This window comes from Batrachochytrium dendrobatidis (genome assembly GCF_000203795.2).
Source record: "Batrachochytrium dendrobatidis JAM81 unplaced genomic scaffold BATDEscaffold_3, whole genome shotgun sequence".
NCBI classification, from domain to species: Eukaryota; Fungi; Chytridiomycota; class Chytridiomycetes; order Rhizophydiales; genus Batrachochytrium; species Batrachochytrium dendrobatidis.
In genome coordinates, this window is record NW_006281101.1 from 508465 (window position 1) to 533884 (window position 25420).

Genomic DNA, 25420 nt, shown 5'->3' on the forward strand with positions numbered 1-25420 from the left:
CAAAACCGGTCGTAAAGGTGCCCGCGGACCCAAGATTATGTGCAAGGGCAACACCAGATGAGACGTATAATTGAAAGTCGTAAGCACCAGCGTATAAAGGAGCAAACGTTGTCCCTTGAAGGAACTCTAGGTAAAATTACTTCTACAACATCGCGTAACCCTAAAAAAGCAATTCAAGTAGCGACTTCGTCACCATCCGAAGGTCATCAGAGTAGCGTATCTAGTGGTAATGCACTCTCTGCTGGAGTTGTTTTAAAAAGTATTGAAAAAGTATATAGCACTGTACTTGATTTGGAGTATTTACAACAGTCGAAAAATCATGAAGCTGAATCCGATGAGGAGAAACCCAGGTACTATTTGGCTGTTACTAAAATGTACTGTTTAAACTGTCCAATTAACCGCTATTTTGGTTTTATTAATGCCGGATTAGCAAATATCTACATACGCAGAATAAATTGTGGACCTCGCTCCGAGTCATGGAATCGACACCCAACACAATGCAGCATCCGTTTGTATGCATGCTTAACTATTCCAAAGGAGCTCGCATTCTTCCTCGTGCTTTGAGATTTTTTGATCGTAACCAGCTTATGCAGATATTTGCAGTCATTTTGAATCGCTTCGAGTGCCTCAAAGTCAGCAACATTTTTACTGGTATTCAAAATTCAGACGTGGATGCATTTATGGGGAATGTGATTCCATTGCTGGTGGGTGTCATTTCCGAAGCACCCATGATTGCAGTCATCTCGCTTGCCCGCACTGTCCTTGAGCGACACAATATCATCTGGTTTGCTAAAAACAAGGTTGGCATTTCCATTCTTACTATGCTACTTAGTCGTGCTGAAGTGTTGAAACAAGGTCTTCCCAATATCCGGGCACCATCAGAGCAGGAGCTTGGCATGTGGAGCGAGATTTACAATTTCTTATTCCAGTCCTTGCAAGGACACTTTTCATCCTTATTTCCTACCAATCCTTTATCAGCGGATAATGTTTGCGTATGGCAGTTTATGTCTGCAGTTGCAGTAGGCGCATCTGGTATTGATCATCAACGAATTCTGGTCACTGAAGTGCGTGAGCATGTCATGCATGCATCCAAAACGGGCGATCCAAAAGCGTTGGATAATGTCAATTTGTTTTTGAATGCCTTGGGATTGGGAATCAGCGCTGCCCAGCTTGCCGCCATGCCTATATAAACATATCGAGGTTGCTGTTTTTTGGTAGGATTGGATTTCCCGTGGTTTGTTCTATAGTCTTGATTCAACTTATTTCTCTAGTTGCAGCCATATTCGCGTAAAATGGAGTCCTTTATCTTGCATTGTCTCTGTTTTGCTTTGGAATAAACAATAGTCAAATATTCGTTGCATGTTCACATTACAAGCCGATTCTAATCGACACTCTCAATGTTTGGAATCGCACGCCATATAAAGCCATTTTTATTAAAGCGATTGTTGGGTTCAAACATGGACAGTATTAAACTCTACTTTGACATTACTGCTCATTGAGCGGTTAATACACATTTATATTGATGATCCATTCTATTTTCTACAATTCTCAATGAAACCATACCCTATATACTAAACCCAGCCATGTAAAACACGATAAGCAGGAAATATGCTTTATGATTAGATATCTTTTTTTGACTCGACGGGAAACGTATTTTCAGATGTGGATTGATCGGGATGCATCAAAACAGCATCTGGTTCAGGAACCATGGATAAGAACCAAGCAACAGATGCCCACAGACAGATTGAAATGCAAAATAGAAAGATCACATGTGGGTTAAGGTTTGAAAGGTAGAGAAGAAAGGCAAAATTAAGAACCAACCCGGCAAATGCAATATGCATAATGAGTTGAACACGAGGACTTAGACCGGGAGTAAAGATGGAGTCAATCAACTCGACCAAAAGCGGAACTGGATCTTTTTCGATATGAGTATCGTGCTGAATCTCTTGATCACTTGAATGACAACCGCTTTCGTCATCGCTTGAATGGGGCTGAATGCTTTCAGAGCTGTCGTCCACAGTACCTTCATTTTTGTCTACATGTGTATCATCTCTACCAAACTTGTCCTCATTACTGGCATCCACCGTGTACGCTGAGTCTGTAGATGAATCATTAAACATAACTGGTGGGTTTCCTTGCAATCCTTCATCAGCAAAAGTGCCAGGATTAAAGGAGTTTACAAGTACAAGCGACTCATCATCCGCTGTACTATGTTGTACAGAGTCTGATCGAGTATCGGATTCAACATGCTGATATTCTGGGGTGGATCCAAGAGTGGATGATTTTGATTGACCCATAGTCAAGTCAGCAACAGGAATATAGTTTTTGGAATGAGTGATGGATAATCCAAAGTCAGAAGTCAAATCAGGTTTTGGTAAATGCATATTTTCCGAAGCCAGAGTTGGTTGCGAAGCTGATGCCAGGGAAATAGGATTTGAAGATGAATCGAGTGTCTGCAATCCATCAAAATCACTCTCAGTGATGTTGCTGATGACTTGGTCTACATCAGAGAGTATAGTGTGTTCCAGGTCTTGTAGTAGCAACGGCTTGGACATTTTAAACATGTCAGGCTCAGCAGATTGTGCAGCAGTCAAGGACTGGGATGGGTTCAAACTCACTGAAACTGTAGTTTCATCCTTGATACAAGATGTCTTGTTTATAGAATGAGTAGTCGAGTCCAGGCTTTTCCGTTTATTCGATAGCATTGGTGTCTGCATCACCAATTGCTTCGCAAGGAAATATTTGAATCTGTAACTTGGTTGTCGATATAATCACATTCAATATCATACTGTCCAGCAATCTACTTTCTGATATCGACACTTCATTGGCTTAATCTTCAAACTCCGACACTATTTTTAAATCTTCATATCAACCATCAGATTTCACCCAACATTGTTACATCTAATCATCAGTATATATACCACATCTGTGACAAGTCTTGAACCGTTGCTATAATGCAACAAGCACATCACGAGCAAGTTCAGACACACTCTCAAGATGTTACACACGACTTACCGTCCTTACTACTTTCTAAATCACAACCTTTACCATCTCAATTGTCAAAACCATCTTTAAATGAACGTATACAAATCGAGGTTCCATCAAATACTCTGCTAGAATCTTTGGGTCTTGGACAGACCGAGTCACGCTGGATCCATGCTGAAAAATTGTTTCTAGAAGTGTTTTATGGCAAGCATTATATGCCTGCATATAATGCTCTACAATCAGCTTCAAGACCACCTCCAAAAGTTTATTTTATGCCTATTTCTTCACATCGGATGCAGTCCAAACCCGCTTTAGATCCTGTAGTCAATGCAGGATGTCGCATCTCACGTCCTCGTACTGCTGAATTGGCTCCAAATCTTCGTCGTCGTCTCGAGAGATTTCGTGAGCTAGATACCATTGCTTTTGTCAAGCCACAGGGTCTTGGAACTCCCATGGGAACTCCTGTTCCTGGATCTTTTACTGACCATCGCTCTTCTGCGACTCGTCTGTCCCTTTCTTGTAGTCGTTCATCAATGCTGGGCTTAAATGGTGCACGCGTTCGAGGCAGATCTGCTTCAGCAGCACGGACACGACTCACCTGCACTCTCTCTCCAGATATGCAGCAAGTCTTGGCAAATGTTTTAGGAACCTCATTTTTGGAAAAGTATCAGACACATATTGGACTTCTCCCAACCCTGAACCATATCTCCTTGATTGATAGTCAAATGATGCACAAAACTCCTTTGCGTAAAATCCAAAAAAAGGCTGAATATCGCACTACGCATGGCTTGGGTGTTTTTCAAGCGCATATTCAAAATGAACTCTTGCCAACTTCACATGGTCATGCCACAAACTCCAATGGCCATTTCTTAGTGCGTCGTATTACTTCCAAATATAAAACACCTAGACAGCCCCCACACCGACGTATGACTCCACGCCCCGCACAATCACGACTGCCTGCCATTCAAAAAAACATATCTCAGCTTATCAACGAAGCTGATATTTCGGCAGAACCTTTTTTATCAACTCTACAAAAAACTCCTACATTAGATAGTGATATGGTCCCAATTGATTTTGATCATCACAGTTTGAGCAGCGAACATGATTCAGATGACTCTAACAATGAACTTGATGACATCCAAATGATGACACAGGCTAAAAAGCTTGATGTTTCAAACCAAAACTTATATGTTGACTCGAATGATAGTTCAATAGCCCCAGATCCATCATCTGTCTATGTACATACTGTGCTAAAAAACTCGACTGTTCCATCTGCCAATTCTATGCGGCGTGCCAAACGTATCGGAAACGTGTTTCCCTTGGATTTTTTTATGGACAAAGATTGCACACAAAAACTGATTCTAGCCATTTCTCATGCCGAGTTTCCTGATGGGGTTCCCTGTGTTGGTCGGCTATGGTTAGATCCAAAAGGAAAGTATTTTGAGTCGTTTGAATGTCTCGTACGATGCATATCTCGACCACACATGTGGGTTCCCTGCAAGGTAGTATCATACAATACTATTACAGGCAGATTTACTGTAAAATGGAGCATACCAGAAATGCAGCATCAACCCAACACTGCAGTCAACGAAAAATTGATTACCGAAATTATGCTTCCCGGTGACACGCTTGCATCATTAAAAAGTCGTCTCATGTATGCAAAGCAACTTCGTGACGAATTTGAAACTCATCTTGCGGTTCAACAGTGTATAAAACTGATTCGTCCCATGATAGAACATACTTTACCAGAGTTTCCCAAAACAATTGTCGAGCGCATTTTTACACTTGCCAAGTCTCAGTTTGAAGCCTCGTTTACTTTTATTAAAAGGAAATCAATTACTGCAGTATTTGATGAAAACGAAATTCATATGCAGTGCAAGTACCAGCAAGAGCAGTTTGAAAATCAGCTACTAGATATACATAATGAATTACAAAACGATTTCATTAACTCGGAGCTTAAATCGTTGCTAATTCAAAATCGTCATTTTAAACTGTTTGTGCCAGATGTATTGTTTTTGCACAAACAAAACGTCCACCAACACCACGATGTGGTTCTATCTTCTGATTTGGTTGCTGAAAACTTGGTTCCTGTGAATAATGGTCACGCCAATTGCCTCAAGATGGCAGTTGAAGCTATTGAACTACAGTTACAATTTAAAATATCATTGGCAGCTCAGGATGCGTTATTTGAACTACACCAATCCATTGCTAGTATGTTTTCTTTATCTCTTTTGGATACAATTAAAAAAGGTGTTACTCGTGTTTGTTCTACTAAAAGTAAGTTGGGCAGTCCAAATCACCAAGGTGTAACATGCGTCAATGAACTTGTGATGCCAGCTCAAATTCAACATCCAACTTCTTTTCCGAAAAGTCATTTGTTGTCATGCGATTACAAATCACCAAACATTTACGGTAGAAAGCAGCCACGTCCACTTCATCCCTCCAAAAAGCATGATCATGATTCGCTGATATTACCACCAACTCATAAAATCTGGCCAGCAACTTCTAATATCAGTGGGAATTCAGCTACACTGCTCAATATAGAAAGGGTTGAAAATACAACAATCCATCCTATTACTGATCACCAAGGAAATATAGCCTTTACCCCTGTTGATTTTTTAGACGTGTGCAAATGGCTACAGACACATTTGAGTCATGTTTTGCAAGAGCTTATTCCATCTGCTGCCAGCATTTGCTTTAAAAAGTTGATTAAAGCTTTTCATAACATAACACCATTTGAGTGTTCAACTCAATTAGATTTCAACGTATCTAAGCAAGCCGATATGGATTTTAGTGGCGAAGTGCACCGGCGTATATCCCGAATTGTTACTGTAATGACATATACCTTTTTGGCTCCCTTTATTGACGCGGGAATTAATTCAATTTATCAAGCTGTCCAACTTAACCAACTCCATATTCAACTGAATACAACGTTTGATTTGATTCAAAGCAAAGATGCAGCAGAAAAGTGCAACAGCATGGAATTTGTGCTCGACTACGAAGTTCCATTGGATGAGTTGAGCACGCAACTTAAATTGTGGCTGACTGCCTGGACCAATCCGATTTCATGCATTTCTCCTGGAGAATCTTTATCTATTCAATTACCAGACCATACATATACTAAAGTTTTGCTGAATGACCTTGTGGATGACAGCATTGAAGGATGCTTGTCTCACTTGAACAGACTCAAAGAAAAACTTATTCCAAGCCTTACGATTGCTTCAGAATTACCTGTTCTTGAAGGGAACATTCAAGAATATTTGTCTCAAAACATTAAATGTCTTGATAAATTATCAGAGGTCAAAAAGGTCGTAAAATTCCATATGGATATTGCTATACGTGGGTTATGTAAGATTAATCACGACAATATTAAAAACAAGGTTTTTTCTTGGATTGAAAAAGTTCAAGTAATGATTTGCGATGGAATTAATCAAACGATAGATTCTCGGGTATGCTAGTTTTTGATATTTTTAAATTGACTTGTTAATTTTTCAGGTAATAATATTTATTTGATTTCGACTACTCTAGGCAAATCAGTTGATTCTAAAATGCAACTCATTGTTTGAACTCAAGTCACCAACCACTTTTGAAGAAACCAAGTCTGCTACGGAAAAGCTGCGCGAAATGGCTACCGCAACTGATTATATTCGCGACCAAATTGATTGGCTCGGCCATCTCAAGCAGTTTCTTGACGACCGAAATTGGATTCAATCAGATATAGGATTTGCTAAATTGATCAAAGTTCGAGCAATCCAAGATACTTTTTTCTCGTTTTTGCATACTATGGAGCAGAACATCAATGATGCTAATAGACGTCTCAGCGCAAGTATTGGTCTTGAGATTGAAAAACTGTTGAAATCGTGGGATAAGGTGGATTCGGCAGCAGACATACTATTCATACAGCCTATAAAGAAGGAAGCTACTATTTCCAAGTTGTCCAACGCCACCAGCTCATCTGAGGCTTTTGGATCTTTTACTGAAGTTTTGGATAGTAAAATTCACGGAGAAAAAAAAGCTCACTTTTTCAAGGACGATTCTAAAAAGCTTGTTACTACAACTGAGGAGCAATCAAACAAAGTTGACGCAATTCAAAACCCTGACAGAACCGACCAGACTGATTTTAATCCTCACGAATATGTAATATCAGTGAATGGACTAGGTTAGTTATTTTGACTATGATATTTTTATAATTTTACAGCTAAATAATATGCGATTTGAAATGTGTATTTTAATACTTTGATTTACAGCCACTGACAATATGGAGCCTGATGAATTGTCTAAAATCAATCCAATGTCACAAGACTCGCCTATCATTTCAGCACAAAAACATCAGCATAATCAAACTATATTACCTTCTAATCTTGAACAATTGGAACAGAGTTCATTTAAGGATGATCAAAAAGTAGAATTATCTCATCCAGTTGTATCCCAACCAATCATGACAATATCAAGTCCTGAAACATTTCCTGGAGCAACCTCTTCAAAACTGACGCGTCGCCGCAAAACCGTAATCAGTCCCAGTTTATGCAGACCTACCTCTAATCACACTGGTGTAACCCAGAAACCTCCCATTCCAAAAAAATATACTGGCATTGAACTAGGCGAGATTACTGATGTAGACGCATCACTCAAGGAAGTTCAACATCAGATTTTTGCTAGTATTGATGCTGCAAAACTTATCATGGCAAAAATCGCATGCATTGATAACATACCAGGCGCAATAGATATGGATATTGTTATGGATAAAATGTATACACACAGTAAACTCATTGGATGCTTGATTTGCCTTCGTTCGAATCTTGTGAATTGGAGAACCTTTTCCATAGCTAGCCTTTCCATTTCAGAAATCAACATCACTGCTGCGGAATTAATGCATATACCCGAAAAGTTTAATTTGATGAATTCACCTATTGTCAAAGCCAATTATGATGACATGATACAATTCATGCAAGTGGAGTTGCCGCTGCTAACAATTTTAAAAAATCCGATTTTCCGCGAAGAGCACTGGGAGCATATTCGAACACTGATCCAATTTGATCTTCATATTGAAACACATTCTATTCAAGACATTATTGATACTTTTGGATTTGATACGATTTCTATTCTTACAGACACCATTGAGCCCATTGAAGCTGCAGCAAATAAGGAATATGCAATAACAAACGTGATCAAGGAAATAAAGGAGCGCTACCAGTTGATGCCCATTGAGCTTGAAACTAACAATTGCTTTGGATTACCTGTAGTCAAAAATTTTACAAACTATATTAGCACCATGGAGTCTGATTTACTCACTTTGGGGATGATGATGCCATCCAAAGGAATGGAGAAATATAGTTTGATACTAGACGATATCAAGGCCAAACTACATACAGCCATTGAAGCTATGCGCGAGTGGGAAAAAATGCAGCCTTTAATGATTAGTGTGCATGGATTTTTCGAGTCTGAAGAAGTGCGACTACAATTATCTGTTGAGCTACGCCGCTTTCGCGTATTTGAAACAGGATACCATGTAGTTATCAATAATGTACAGACTCACCAGTTGTTTTCTATTCTTATTGAAGCGCATCCAGATTTACCCATCTCTATTGCCGATATTCGTATTGGATTGCGAAAAATCACTGATGACGTACAAGGCTGGCTTGACAAGAAAAGACTGGGTTTTCCTAGACTATTTTTTGTATCAGATGACGAATTACTTGAGCTTGTATCCATTGCCAAAGATCCATTTTCTATACAACATCAGTTGCCCAGGTATGTGCTGGTGTTTTGCTACTATTTAAACCGTTATGTTTACATACATTTATTAACGACTGTCATTTGTATATACAAACTGTGCATGACCTGTTTAGATATTTTGATTTTACCGAAATGATATACACAACTAATTCAAGCAAAGAATGTGTTATCACCGGAGTCAAGTCAAGCGAGGGTGAGTCTGTTTTATTCAACAATTCCATCGAGACACGCGAACTTGGTGTAGAGCAGTGGCTTTTAAAAGTGGAGCAAGAAGTACAGGCTACACTTCAAAAGATATTGGTGTCGCACATGCAACAACTTCAATTTGAAGGATTGCACCAACATTGGTCTACTATTTTTGAAAAGATGGTTCACAACACACCGTCTCAAATTATTCAACTTGCCTTTCAAATCATGCGAACTACAGAGTTGCAGACATGCATTGAAAACAACAACACGTCTTCTATTTTTGATTTTATCAATCAATCAAAAGATAATATCAATAGATTAGCTGCATTGATTCGACAAGGAGATACAAACCCATCCACTATACATAGCTGGAAAGCCATGATTATCCTGGAGATTAATTATCGAGACTGGGGACAGGATCTTTATAAAGATCGCGTTTACGATGTTACATCCTTTAAATGGCTAAAAGGATTACGCTACTACTTTTCAGAGGAAACAAATACTGTCATTGTACGACAATACCTTCAAAGCGCAGTGTATGGCTTCGAGTATGTTGGCTCTACTTCTCGGCTGTGCTGGGCAAATATATCTGAAAGGGGGTATGCAGCCATTTGGGGAGCCATGCACTTGAAAATGGGGGTCACCGGCTATGGGCCAGTGTCGATTGGAAAAACAGAGGTTTTTAAAGATTTTGCAAGAGCTGTAGGAAAGTTTGCCGTATTTTTCAATTGTAGCGAAGGAGTGTCTCCACAAGCTTTGACACGGCTTATGACTGGCATGGCAATGACTGGCTGCTATCTATTGATGACACATTTGGATAAACTAGAATATACCACATTGTCAATTGTATGGCAAGCAATCTCTAGCTTACGCGATTTTGCCGAGCGAAAAGATGCCGCTTCAGTATCATTTTTAGGTCGTATAATCAAACTTCCTCCATCCAGCAATGTGCCATTTTTTTCAACTATATCACCTGATAGTTTGACCTCGCCAAATTTTATTGCAGCTTTGAGATCACAATGTAGACTGGTCGCATTTGCTGCTCCAGATCAAGTTGCAATTGCTTCTGGATTATTGCATATGGCTGCTTTTACTGATGCTCAAAATCTTGCTGAAAAAATTTCTGCGTTGTTCGTAATGGCTGGAGACCAGCTTTCTCGACAAACACATTATGATTTCAATTTGAGAACGATTCGAACTGTTATTCGACTTGCAGATGCGTCCTGCGCACAGGGTAAGTCTATGTAATTTAACTCGAGTATACACGTATCATGACCAAAGTTATGGCTACTAATTCGCATGTATAAATATTTTATATAATTGATCAGGAAACTCAAACCAAGAAACAAAGGCGGTTGTCAAAGCAATTACATCTTACATTGTTCCAAAACTTATATTTGACGATTTTTCTGTATTTACCAATCTAATAGAAACTGTGTTTGGTGCTTGCTATAATACACTGGACACTGAAAACCCAAAACGCGAATCCAAATATGAAATGGCGATTTCCAAACTCGAGCCTTTTTCGATCCAGCAATTGGTGTTCAAAACCATAGACCATTTTATCCAAATTATAGAAACTGGACAGCATGCAATTGTTTTGGGCAAGGTTGGCGTAGGTAAAACTTCCTTGATTCACGGTGCTTCGAGTGTACTTGGCAGTGTTGTGGATGTTGTGAATCCTCGGGCATTGCCTAGCACATTTCTTTTTGGATTTCAAGAATCAACTGGATACCAAAAGGGAATTATTGAATCAATTGCTGATAAAGCATACAAATCTTTGGATAAAAACTTTTGGCTTGTTTTTGATGGACCTTTGGAGTCATCATGGGCAGACTCAGTGTCAAGTATGCTTCAAATAGAAGAAGGTGGTGCACTGTGCTTGTCCAACGGAAAACGAGTTATTCTTGGGTCCAACATGACTGTAGTGATTGAAACAGATAATCTGGATAATGCATCTGCAGGATTTGTCGGTCGCTTTAACATTGTATTTGTGCGGAATGAATGGAGCTGGCGAGCACGATTGCAGGCATGGCTTTTAAATTTTCAAGATCATTGTCAAAAGATGTCGTCTAGCAATGTCAGATATATTGATGTCAAATTGCTAATAGATGCATGCTTTTCTTCATTTATGGAGAAAATCATTCAAATCACTACTGAATGTAAGCCCAAAACATCAACTACAATTCTTTTAAATACTTGTCTAGACATTTTTGAATCTCTTTTTTTGGAATACGGCAAGTTAGCGGCAGAAAGTCGATCTAAATCTGCCAAATTGTTTACGCGCACTATTTGTGACTTGATTGAGGACATGTTTCACTACTCGGTCATTTGGTCGTTTGGCGCATGCATTAATACAGAGTTTCGCAAATTTTTTGATCAATCATATCAGCGACTAATTAATGTTTCTGGATCCAACTCTAGGCTTGCCACCATTCTTTCTGGCAATACCGACATTTCACTTTTTGACTTGAAGTTTGAAATTTTTGGATCTGTTTGGTCGCATATGGTTGATGATATCTTTGGGCAAAGTATTCAAGCAACCAAGATCTTGAGTAGACAACAGGAGATTATTTCCCTTTTGCTACGCCATAAACATAATGTTTTGCTGATGGGCGAGATTGGATCACGAAAAACATCCACCGCAACACAGATTATGTTGGAACTTTGTGAAAAAGAAACAAATAACATCATTGGACATGCATTTCCATTGCTACCCAAGTCTAGTATCACTGATTTTACATCCTACCTTCAAAAAATACTAGTCGAGGATGATCAACAGACCATTAGTGACCGTCGCACATACACCCCTGCAAACAATAATTCTTTGATCATGTTTGTAGATGACTTGCAAATATTGACTTCAAATGCTTTTGGATCTAGAACTATATGGGAACTTTTTCGATTTTTTACGGACAGCAAGGGCTATTGGAGTACACCCTCTACATTCCGGCATATTCATCGCGTAACCCTGCTAGCAGCATGCGATTTACTCCAGAATTCTATAGTCGTGCTACCTTTACGACTAATGAGACAATTCTCAGTGATTTTCTTTGACGAATCGGATGTTTTGGAAGATTCTGCACTGAGACATTTTTATGCTGATATCTATGACTCTGTATTGGATCTTGAAATAGAAAATATTCAGTCGCGGCTTCAATCTGTTGTCAACTCGACATTGGATTTGGTGCGACTTTTAAAAAAGCAATTGTGCCTCTCATCAGATAGTCCATTTTATTTATTTTCCACTCATGACCTTGAAAAACTGCTTACACGTATTTGCATGGCATCGACTACGCATTTTTCCAGCAACCAAATGCTTTTTCAACTTTGGTCATATGAAGCGTCTCGAGTATTTGAGGTAAATTTTTGCAATAATTGACGATTTAGAGTATATAATGTTGCTATGATGTAATATTTGAATATGTACTTAGCTTCATTTACTTTATTCAATTTGTAGGATCGAGCACGATATATCGATCAACCCATCTTCAAAACTTGTTTGCAGCTAGTATCCAAGAAACATTTCCATATTGATAGCTTTAAACCAGCTGAAATAATGAGTGATATTGATATCGAACAACGCTCTAATCCACAATCAGCTGGCCATACATTTAGTCGGGTGGCTATTAGAGAAATGGATGAAACTACTATTCATGAAATAATAGAAAAAAGCTGCAACAACTCCAGCAACACTGTTTGGACTCTATCAGATTTTTCAGTTGTTCCAGACAGCGCAGTTAATTTTGTTCGGCTTGATCGTGTATTTTCTGCTAGCTGCCACGCACATGCTATTTTAGTATGCCATCCGGGTCAAGATTTCTCTCTTGACGTTGTAAAACAAGTAACATTAGCTCGCTCCTTACCGCTTGCTGAAATTACATTTCAGAAAGACATTAATCTAGAGCATTGGAGATCGTTTGTCAGGAAGCATGCTACTGATGCTGGTCTCAATGAGATTAGAACTGTAGTATGCATTACATTTATGCGAGGTGTCGATATTCCAGCTGAGGTATGGGGAGATCTGCATGTAATTATGGATGGCGCACGCAGTAGGTATATTTGGCCGCCCAACGAGTTTGAAGATTTGATGAACAAAGTATCGCATCAATTTCAGATGAAAAAAAACCAAGTTTTTTCGGTTAGCAATCTTCAGCAAAACTCCAACCAAAGCATTTTTGTTAAAAATGGCAGTAATCAGCCAAACCAATTGGAGATGACCAAGTATTGGGCACAAAAGATCCAGCAGAATGTTAGTTTTATTTTGCGAATTGATGCCACAGATATTGAAAAACACCAATATTTATGTACGTAGTTTTTATGAATCTTATTGTATACGCTGTTTGATATTTTGGTAGCTTTAACTAATGATATGCTGTATTTAAATGACTGTATCTGTAGTGCAATTTCCCCGGCTGATATGTAGAAGCACTGTTATTATTTTTAAAGACTACAATACTGCAGAATTGGAAATAATGTCTTATCGAGCACTTAATACTGCATTAATAATGCTTGATATGCCCAACGATGAAATTGAAAGACTCGGCAAGCTTCTAGTGTGCATTTTTTTGACAGCTTTCAATTCAATTAAAGATCCGGTCCGTAGACATCAAAACTTTTCTGTGTTGAGGTTCTCTCGTTTCATTTCTCAGTTTGCATTGCTGCTTACCGAACAAAAGGCTCAAATAGAGACCCAGCTATCTGAATATTACACTAGTTTACAACAAACTCAGCAATTGCGTGATCGTATTCAAGAGCAAGTTCAAAAAGGCAAGCAGGAGCTGGTTGAACTGCCACTTCAGTTGACTCGAATCAATAATGAACTGTCTGAACTATCTATTGCTGTGAAAACAAGCGAGAGTGAAGCTGCACGATTAACAAATGTCATGAATGAAAAACGCGAAACTTTTCGTCGACTTGCGGTAGAACGGGAAATAGCAATTGCCAATGCTGGTTTAACCGAGGCAAAAAATGCATTTGAAAATGCTATTCAGCAACTTCACTCTGTCAAAAAGAATGATTTAGAGGAACTCAAAGAATATGTTATTCCTACTCCGTTTCTTGCTCTTGTCTCTGATGGACTGTGCATTCTTTTTGACCGGCCTACAGGATGGAGTGAGGCAAAAAAGCTACTTTCATCACACACATTTTTACCAAAGCTTATACAGTTTGACTGTGGATGCATATCCGAGACCACAATAGAAAAACTTCGTAAAATTATAGATCATCCTAGTTTTCAGGCTGATAAAACTACCAAAAATGGATTTGCCGTTTGCAGTCTTAGCCAATGGCTTCGTGCAATGCTCAAGTACAGCAAGGAAATTCGGATCAAATTACATAAAGGGAATCGCGAAAGTGAAAACCAAAAACCCATCAACACACTTCCTGTAGAGACCGTGGATAACGGTGAAGAAGAAAAGGTACTAGAGCAGCTTTGTTTTAATTGCAGCACTATGAAAAAACGCGAAGCTCTATTGCAGATGCAGAAACAAGAATTAAGCGGAAGATTTACAATTATCAAGGAAGGATTTTCATCAACTAGTATATTTGACAGCTCTAATCCCGATCAAATAACTGAAAGTCAATGGATCCAACAGGCTTTTCAAAATGACGGAGTTGGTGTAAGGTTTACAAATGCAGAAGTTGCACAGGCACATGCTGAATACGAGAAGGAGTTGCAAAATCTACAACTCTTGAAAGAAAAAATGTCGAGTGATTTAAAAGACGCGGAAAATTCGCTAGATGATGTAAAGATTGCCATTGAATCTATGACGCCATCTCACATTTCCGAGCTTATTGATATCAAGGATGGTGGAGTATTTACTGATGCTGCCAAATCTACAATGATGCGATTACTCAAATTAAATGATCAGACCCATCCCAAAGTCGTATATCAAAAGGTTATATCCCATACCATTGATGTTGTGAAATTGTTTAAATCTCATCATATTTATTCAAAGAGATTGGCACATCAGCCACATGCTAATGACTTTTATTCCGTGAAAATTTTAGTTTAAAAATGTTGATTTACATTGGTTAGCCAGCTCAAGTGCTGCACTTTTCAAAGATGTGATCGACGGCCCTTTGTTTCAAAGAGTTGCATTCTATGGTAAGTGATTGCATTAAACAGTCCATTTAAATGCATCAATCTAAACATATTTAAACGTTTGAAAGATTCCAAAATGGTATGCTCATCTGCAGTTAGTCCATTTCAAGCTTGCCGAGGAGCATTTTTGATTAGAGATATTGCTATTTCGTTGCATCAATATATATCAAAAAAGGATCGTATTTGCTGCATTATTGAACAATGTCAAAAGCAAGTGAATATAAAGAAGGCACAGTTTGATAAGGAGTGGAGCGCACTATATTCGCATTTGCCAGAATATTGGACATTTGAAATTATTGTTCAAAAATTCAAGGTAAAGGGGCATTTTAAACTGCCAGTTTTGATTAGATGCATATCTAAACTTAAATTGTAGTATATTGCTATTGTATCAAAGTTTGAAATCACTGACTTTTGTTGAAATACTAAGGAGGTGCACCATACTCTTAGCACTGTTAATTTTACTGATCTGCTACAGCATCTCAAGTATTTAAAGTGCAATCCAACACTAAGACGTCTTTTGGAATTGGCTTGTAAACTGGTTCAGTGGGATGGTGGAATTGCTGAATTTGAAAATCGATTGATACAAGACCCCTTTTCTTTTGGTACTACCATTAGTAAAGTTAAAATTGGGGATGAGTCTACAATGCAAGTGTTAAATAGTGCTATTCAAAATACTCCAATTAGCTCTTTTGAAATCACGGCTCAAGTTGACAGAGTCTACTGTGATATCATTGCTCGACTACCAAAAAGTATATGCTGCAGAATACTTACAATGATGGATTCAAAAACACTTTGTCATATTTCTCTGGTATCCAAAAAGTGGTGTGATCTTATTAAACATCAGCAAATATGGAAATGGAAATCGCACGAGTCGGGCTGGGGAATTGCATTCAACTATCCAAAAACTTTGGATTGGCGTGAATTCTACATAAAACTAACCGTTTTGAAGCGAAAACGCATACCAGAAGTTCAAAAAGTATTTAGAGAAGACATTAATAATCTTGTTGGTCTCAAGTAAGATTGACTGCTGTTTTGACTTTGATGATGTTTTATTAGATATTTTGATCACTGCTAAGTCCATGGTTTCATTTATACACTTGTAAAAATTATAGAGCATATAAGCGTCAGGCAATCTTCATGAAACGTGTTCCTGAATATTTAAAGCTAGAGCGTCAAGACTACGATGCCAACCGCAGATCAAACGATATTATTCAACTAGAATTGACCAATGATTTGTTTATGGCTATTGAAGATCAGTTTTCCTTGTATCTCTCAGAAACTGAAAGTCAAGCCTTATCTTTTCAAGCTCCAACCTCTGCTCAGATACAATATAAACAAAACATTCAAAAAAATTCATCTTTGCGACTTAAAAAGGCCATTATTACCGTGTCGACAAGTGAACATTCGTTCGGTATAAAGCATGTTCATGAGCTTATTATTGAAAAAGCATCCAAACTGCACTGTCTTCACAACAGCATTGAACGTGTCAAGAAATATATCAGTCGTGTTGATTCTTTTCTACGGATTGATTGCCCGACTTTGATTTTTCAAACAGAAGATCAGAATATTGACCCGCAAAATCTTACTTTGCAGTCTTCTTCTCCAGGTTGTTTTTCCATTCTTTACACGTTGTCAAACTGTTTAGATATCATATACGCTTATCACAGAGGCATGCAAATGGGGAAACATATTCAATTTCAAGTTCGATTCATTCGGTCACTCAACCTGCTTTGCACAAGTATTGAATCCAATATTGCCGAATTGAAAAAGAAAAAAACGTCTGTTCAAGGAGATGCTATACTATTTGCGTCAACATGCTCCTTATTTCCTGCAATGAATTTTAGCGAACGCGACCAAGCTCGTAAACTGTGGATCGAGTCTATTATGAAACACTATTTGATTCGAGAATTTCAAGAAGTTATTTCAGAGTTTTATTTGACACATAGCAGATTTTGGAGTGTTATGGAAGCAGATCAAATTCAATTGGCCAATGCACTATTACTACATAGCTCATGCGATATGGTGATTATGGATCCTGATAATCTTGCAGCCATTATTTTAGCTGACCTTGAAAAAGAATTCAAAATGATGACGTGCATTGATGCGTTTAGTCCAAACTTTTATCACGAGCTAGATAGCCATATCATGACTTCTGGTGTTATAGCCATCAAAAATGTTGGTGCAGAGCCAACAGTCCATTCCGCAATCACCAAATTTAAACTACTACGATGCCAAGCGGCACAAAGTATATCGAATCTCACCAATGACAAACATTGCAAAATACTGATTTTTTCACCGTTGGATATTTTGGATGATTTAGAGCCAACGTTTGATCGTATTGACATTAATTTTACATCAGAAACTTTAACCGTTCATCTTATAGACGTGATGTTCAAAGTACTGAAACCAAAATTTCATCTTGATCGTATACAGCTCCGTAAGTGGTTTCTGTATTTAAAATTTGCTGTGCATATTGGCACTCATATTTGAGATTGATGCATGCGCTTGGAAACATTTTACCTAACCTTGTTTATATTATAGGTACTGACTTTGAAGATCACAGCAAGTCAGTAAAGCAATGGTTTTCAAAAATTATCGAAGTTGCCAAAAAACACCAATCTATTGAAGAAGAAATTGTTTATGATATCATCATGTTTCAACGAAAAAATGAGGAAACACAAGTACTCAAGACAAAACGCGAATTGTTTGATCTTGATATTGCTCCATTATATCTATACTACAACAAAATAGTATCATATGTTATTGAAGTATGGCAATTGATGCGACAACTTGAATCGGTGGACAAGAAATACTGTTTTTCCAACAGCATGTTGATTCATTGCTTTGAAAAAAGTATTTTGTATTTGCTCGAAACATCGTTTTCTGGGCAACTACAAAGACATGATGTAGATACTGTGCTTGAAAATTTTACTAGTCTTATTTGTAACTCACTTGGACGTGCAATTCACCACTTTGATCGTGTTCCCTTCTTTGCTCAGCTTGTGATAGTCAAGATGCGTTATTATGAAATGCTTTCCAAAAAGGATTATTACAGCACCAAACTAGTTGTACAAAAACGCGCAGAAATCAAAAACGATTCAGAATTTACAACTGTAAGTAATATGCTAAATCTTGAAAAGACATGCATGGATTACTTTACATGGCGTAATGACTAACATACATTATTTGAAAAGTGGGTTCATGACAAGTTTATTTCGCAAGTCGAGGATCGTCCTCAATTTATACAATTACTAAGTTCCTTGTTGCATTCAGATCAACGTCATTTGGAAATCATGTCTGGACCACTGTGTGACCTATATGAACGTCGCCTTGCATTTTTGCCTAAATTTTTTATAACATTGTAAGCAAATTATGGCAATTCAACATTATATAATAGCTGAGACCTTGCTTGTCAAACTAAAAATTATGCTTTGTGTAGAATTGCGCTACCCCAGTTTGTTGATGAAGGAATACATGATGTTTTGCAAGAAATTCAGAGCTGGACACCTCATGACCGCAACCCTTTAACATATTTTTCCAAAGCCTTAGAATCACCGCACACACTGATTTTAACACTGTCCTGTTCACCAAAAGACACTATTCGTAATATTTTGTTGCTAAGCGAAACGTACGATGAATCACATTTGCAGTTATCAATAATTAATGAAGCTGATAAACTAGGTAAGTAAACTGCACTTTGATAGTGATTGTTTCTTAAACGATGCTTGATATTCAGTGCTATTTGACACATTCATATTTGTACATTAGCGGATCGATGGATTGAAAAAATTTCTTTTGCAGCAGAAAATGAAACGTGGATTCTCATCACACTCGATACATCCTGGATGGTCTGGCTTCCTAAAATCCATCAAATCTCAAAGATGACCTCAAATGGATTCAAAATATGGTTGATCAGTCCATCATATTTGACATGCAAGCTTCCACTATGGTTATTTAAAGAATCTCGAGTTGTAGATGATTCTGACAATAATGATCAAAACGCAGTTTTACAAAAATTGGAAGCAAACGATTCTCAATTAGGAGACGCGTATCGACCTTGGCTTGCCATTGTGCTTAAATTCCATAGTAGTCTAGTGCACCTTTCTCTTCATTCTGAAATCTCTTTTCCAAAATTTATGGTTTTTGATGAAATCGACTACGCTGCACTTTTAAAGCTATACGCTTTGACAACTCGTATGAAACTTCCTCTTGATACGCTAAAACACATTCTCATGCACACAGTGTATTCTTTGGAATCTCGGTCAGACCACAATGTTGAGCGATTAAACTCGCTGTGGAACCAAGTACGAGCTTTGTACGACTCCATAATTTCTTGTCAAGAGCAGCCCCTGGATATCATGACCAAAGAAAGTTTTTTGCTTTTTTTTCAAAAGTACAAGACACAAATGTATTCCAAAAAAGAAATGTACGCTCATAACTTTGGAAATACTATCAATATAGATCATTTGTCCAGAAAGCTATGCTCAACATTAGCTATTCTACAGCAAGATTGTGTCAAACTAGATACTGTTGATGAAGATCCAATCAATGTCAAATACAAACTCGGTCAATATTTGAGTATTCTACCCGACTCTGTCAGCGTCCGCTTAATTTACGAAAACATGGAACTTGCACAAAATAGTCATTTCAAGTACTTTTTATTAGAGGAAGCAAACAACTTTTTGCGATTGATTCGTCGTGTAAGAATCGATTTACAAGCTCTACTTTCATCCTTTTCAAATGGTTATTCTACCTCGAGTTCAAAAAAAACCATACAGGCAATTCTTGAAAACAAAATTCCCAAACCCTGGATTCGACGATCCCATCCAACAACTGCAACATTAAGCACATGGATACATGACATTAGCAAGCGAGTGAAAGCATTGAATAAGTGGATATCTATTGGTCAACCATGGCTGATTCATGCTTCTTTGCCATTCAGTTTACGCGCATTACTACATACATTTCGCAAAGCCTTTGCCGATAAATGTCAAACAAGTGTTGATGCAGTCGAGCTTGTGTTTGAACCTGTTAGCATGTGCGATATTGATCGCCGTAGTATTTCAGATTTGATGGAAAAACAAGGCGTGGCTATTGTTATCACTGGTTTATATATGGACGGTGTCAAAATTTGTAAAGATAGCATTGTGACAATCAATGCTGGAGTTGCAAATAATCTTCCACTTTACCTTGTTCGACCTTCGTTTCCATCACAAAATAAGCTTTTGGTTGGTTCATGTTTCTCTTCTACTACGTACATGTCGCATGAGGATGCAGATATTGTGGATACACTGAAACCAGTACCACCATTTCAACTGGATTTGAAGTCCAAGATAAATACACACGCTGCATCACAAAAAAAGTTGTTTAAATATAAAGCAGCACTGAAAATATTTGGAGAAAGAGCACCAGTCACTGAGTTATTAGAAGATGGAACACGACACAATCAAATTTGCGAACTGCAGGTAAAATCCACTATACCACCAGACGTGTTGCTTCAACAAGATCCAGAGATTTTGGTGGACGTAGCTGATAAACTGCTACCCAACTATCTTCAGCCTGGATACATTGATTTAAACTATTTTCATAGTTTAAACTCAATGTCGGATTCATTGGACAAAAATATGCTTGACACGAGTTACTTTTTTACCGTGTATGTTTGTTCAACGTCAGACGCGGATAACGAACGGCGGTATTTGTTTGAAACAGTATTTCCCATGCTGATGCAAGATTTGGCATATCGTCACATTGATTTGCATTTTGTAGACATGAAGCTAGACTTGAGAGATGGTGTGGATCCACACTCTCAACTACATGCAGCATGCACTCAAATCAGGCGTGCATCACTTTTTATCGGTATTTTTGGTGCAAAATTGGGACCAGTGTTTCAAAAGCAAGATATCTCCTCATATATTATGGAAACCTATCCTTTTCTTAAGCAGGAATTGGCAATCCCCAAAACAATCACCGAACTCGAAATTGCATGTGCGCTTCAAGAAACTGATTCTCGCTATTCAGTAAATGCACAACGGGCATGTTTGTTTTACTTTCGTGATCCAAACTTTTCACGATCCATGCCAAAAAGCTTTAGAGCACAGTATGAGCCAAATGATTTAGAAGAAAAAGCTAAAATCAATCAACTTCGGAGCAAAATGCTACAAGAATTTCCTGATCGTTGTGTTCCACATTATTCAGGTCATTTCACACAAGTTATTGGCCGTGAAGTTCACATGGGCGGTCTTGAAAAGTATGGCGAGCGATTGCGCAGCGATTTGTTGATGCAAATTTTAGAATGTGTTAAAAACCAACGACGAAAAATCGGTAGGGCTCCTTTTAGCTCACTTGTTCCAAAAAAAAATATTGGACGTGAAAATATCACAAGCTTGATTATAAACTCTGTATGCTCGCCTAGTACGTTGTTTTTGCACGAAAAAAAGTCAAAATTTTCACCTGCAGTTCTTATATATGGGCCATCAGGATCAGGAAAAACCGCTACTTTATCGTACCTATGTAGAGAATTTGTCAAGCGGGACGTGGTTGTACTTCACAATTTTGTTCGAACATGGGTCAGTTCATTCAATGTGGACTCGATGATTCGGCGATTTTGTATTAAACTGTTTGGTTATTTACGAGTAAAAAATCGGCAACTTCCTGTAAACTCGCGGAAGCTCCGACAGTACTTTATCGTTCTTTTGCATGAAATTGTTTACTTTGGAAACAAAGTGGTGATTGTTATTGACGAGGTTGATCGCATGGTTGATAGCCACAATCATCATGATAGTTTATCATGGATGCCGCATCCATCAGAACTTGGGATTGATGTACGTGATCATATATTTTGGATTTTTAGTGCTGCAGACAATCAAATCTACGATACTATGCAGCGTATATATCACGATGCAGCCAGAATTTCACTCGATGCACTAACTGAAGATGACAAACGCAATATAATTATCGACAAGTCTAAATCATTTGGATTGAGGCTAGACGCTCGGTCAATGAAGCTACTTCTTGGTCATCCAGCATCTGATAGTCCATTGTACTTGCATTTGGTTTTCAAAGAAGCCCATTTGAATATGACTAAAACACACTTCCAGTTTAACAACTACATTCTAGAAACAGTCGAGCATGTCTTTGAGCGAATTTTTGAACGAATGGAAAAACGCCATGGTGTAGACTTGATCAAAAAACTTTTGGGTTTTATAAGTATTGCACGAAATGGTCTTCGAGAAGTTGAAATTATTGGACTGCTAAAAATTGGCTTATTGGACTGGAATCTACTATTTGAATCGATTGAAGAGTATGTTATCAAGACAAGTGCTGGCTTTATTATATTTTTTCACGACCAGTTTACTTTTGCAGTTAAGCATAGATACTTGAATGATTTGCATCAGTTGGAGCATTATCACCATATACTTTCAGATTACTTTATTTCCATCTGTGATCCAAAAGGCAATTTGACGTGGACAGGTAGCAATGCGATACGAGCTATAGACATCAGCTATCATCAATTTCACGCTAAGCGACCAATTTCTGAAATATCAGTTATAATGTGCTCCATTGGGTTTATATCTGCTGTATTTGCATCCAATCTTGCGTACGAGCTTTCTGGTCAATTTTGCAAAGCCATTAAACTTGCAGTATCTGCCACAAATCCCACGATACGAACTAAACTCACAGACTACAACTTTTTTGCTGAGCAGCATAGTCGCAGCTTAGCCATGTATCCAAAGCTAGCTTATTCCTTGGCGTTAAACCTGCCAAATGGATTCTGCTTGCATGTTCGCGAAGAAGCACTACAAGCATATCAAAACAAAACAAACTTGGATCCATTCTTAAACTGTCTATCGCTTACTGAAGATCAACTTGAAATGGTGCCACTTGGAAATCACCAAACGAACATTATTTATATTGGAGTCATTACAATCAGCGATCTTGGAAAATGCTGTATTTCTGTTTCCACAGATGGAACATTGAATGCTTGGAATATTGACACATTTTTGCATATTTCGACACTTGTTGTAGAACCTTTGGGTGACGACACAGTTGTGCAATGTTGTTTTGGTTTGAATGATTCCAAAACTGTCGTGTATGGAACACATAATGGACATATTTGTGTATACAATACCGGTATAGGACACATGCATGCTCGTATTGAAAATATCTATACTGGCGGGATACTTTTTTGCTCCGACAATCCTGACGGGGTATGGCAACGTGGACATGATAAAACATTGCAATGGGTGCAATTTTCAACTCAAAGAGTGATCAATGTCAGCAACTATCAGCAGGATATGTTGGAATCCAAAAATGCTTCTGTAGCTGCTACGTTGAGGCCCACATCAAAGGATGGGAGAGTTGATAAGATATTGGCTCGATCTGTCGATGGGAAAAAGATTGCGTATTTGATTCTAGACAAACGACATTGTGTTGTGGTAATGGCAACAAAGACTATGCGCGAAGTATGCAGATTTGCAGAAGATGGCGTGGGCGAAACTTCCATTGGGCAGTTCTCTATAGGAAAAGACTTGCTTGCTGTAGTTTTATCGAATGGGGATGTCATGCTCTGGAAAATTGATACTCATTCTCGGGTCGCCTTGGTGCGAATTCCAATTGATACCAAGATATCTTGCTTGAGCATTTCCAACGATGAAAATTTGCTGTATTTTGGATCTACCTCGAGCCTTGTAGGCATTGCATGTACAAAAACAGGAAAGATTGTGAAACGCCTTTCGATTGGGGAAAAGAAAATACTTGGCTGCATGTGCATCGCAGCGTCCAAAGGCCAAGAGCGTTTTTTTTCAGCTTCAGACTCGAGTCTATTCATATGTGATAGCCAATCAAATTTGTATACGAGTATTACCAAAGAGGCATTTGATGCAAATCGTGAGCAAATCCCATCAAGACATGCAGCGCCTATCAATGCAGTTCTGGCATTTAAACCGCATCAAAGCCATAAACTAGAAGCAATATCGACATCCAAAGATGGGAGATTGGTCGTCTGGTCAACTTGCACAGATCTCAAAAAGTTTGTACCAGTGCGTCAAAATTTTGTTGCAGATGATCTTACATCGTGTCGAATCCACCAGTCTACAGGATTTGCTATTATCACTTCAAAAAATGTTGCAATTGTTTGGAATGTTGAACATGCTCAAGAAGTACTTCGAATCAGTCACACACGTGCACTTCGTGATGCTGTATTGATGAAATTTCAAAAGGACCAAGAAAACATGCGATTATATACTTGGGCTGTTGACGGAGAGTTGACAGCATGGAAGTTGGTTGGTCGGCCAAATTTATTTGTAACGTATGATCCAAAACCACTTTTTTGTCGATTTGTTACGCATTTTTATACCAACTCTCTGTCTTCAAGCATGAGTGAGCTGCTTGTAGCATGTGATACTACGGCTATGATTCTGGATTCGCTAACGGGAAGCGAAATTCGGAGATTTGATACACGAGTTCAAGAAACTATTATTGATCTTACATGGTTATATAATCCAGCTGGCCAAGCTCAAGTTGTATATACAACCAAGTCAACACTATTTATTGATGGAAATATTTTGTCGTATGGAGGATCGCTTGGAGATTCAATTCAGATAGATACGTGCAAATACGATAATTCAGGAACTTATTTAGGATACTCGGGTGTACAGTTTCATGAAATGGTGGCTGGAGATTCAAAGCTGGAAAAACCAGTTGTTGGTATTATCACAGTCATTGCTTTGAAGAGCAATGAAAAGAAACGCAGACTTTGCACACTTATGCACGATGGAGCACGAATTGTGCACTGGAGTTTTATGCATGATTCCAACTACATTGTCACTGTTACAACCGATCTGATGATCCGAGTATGGGACATTCAAGATCCATTGCAATCAGCAAATGTTGGATCTCGAGATAAAATACAAACACCAATGCAACACGATACCTTTGGTTTTAAAGATGACAAGATTTCCTTTGAAAACATAAATGCAACCGTTACGGACGAATCTTCTTCTACACCTAGTCGACCCATTCTCTCGTCTGCACGATCTGGTCGGCGAATTTCCGTATCTCAACATGCCCGATATATTGGAACTCAGATTTCAGGAAAAGTAGGACATGTTCGAGCCATGTTTCCATTACGTTCCCCATGCACATCTCTTGAGATTTCTTCCGACGATTATATTTTTTATACTGGCAGCGAACAAGGCGATGTTTTCCAGTTTCGTTTTGAGTTTGGACAGAATATTGTTTCAGAACTCTCTTAAAATAAAGTGTAGATATCTTCCAGCACTATTTCTATGAATGAATTAGTAAGCTAAACAGTAAAATACGTGTCCAACTAGAAGACAACAATATTTCATGCAAGCCCGGCTATATTCAGATGGTTTCAAACAACTTTTTAGGGCGAGAATAATT

General features: G+C 38.2%; 3 protein-coding genes across 3 annotated transcripts in view; 2 read left to right on the plus strand and 1 right to left on the minus strand.

Moving 5' to 3' along the window:
• BATDEDRAFT_34569 (uncharacterized protein) overlaps positions 1-1354 on the plus strand; it is a 4023-nt gene extending 2669 nt beyond the window's left edge. Inside the window, exons 6-7 of the mRNA XM_006677343.1 lie at positions 91-350; positions 431-1354. Coding sequence (XP_006677406.1) covers positions 91-350; positions 431-1190 — 1020 coding nt within the window. The 3' untranslated portion in view covers positions 1191-1354. The remainder of the gene's footprint in view (positions 1-90; positions 351-430) is intronic.
• A 355-nt stretch (positions 1355-1709) lies between these two features.
• On the minus strand, positions 1710-1904 carry BATDEDRAFT_7254 (uncharacterized protein; the record flags this gene model as incomplete). Its single annotated transcript, XM_006677043.1, has 1 exon — positions 1710-1904. A coding segment is annotated over one exon (195 nt), but the record flags the coding sequence as incomplete, so codon positions are not given.
• Positions 1905-2954: 1050 nt separating this feature from the next.
• On the plus strand, positions 2955-25269 carry BATDEDRAFT_23367 (uncharacterized protein; the record flags this gene model as incomplete). Its single annotated transcript, XM_006677202.1, has 16 exons — positions 2955-6434; positions 6514-7144; positions 7233-8736; positions 8835-10144; positions 10239-11072; positions 11118-12271; positions 12371-13217; positions 13312-14810; positions 14923-15019; positions 15085-15329; positions 15492-16030; positions 16129-17453; positions 17558-18129; positions 18211-18377; positions 18456-18697; positions 18785-25269. The coding sequence occupies 16 exons, from the start codon at positions 2955-2957 to the stop codon at positions 25267-25269; spliced, it is 20931 nt and encodes a 6976-aa protein (XP_006677265.1).
• Positions 25270-25420: the final 151 nt, after the last annotated feature.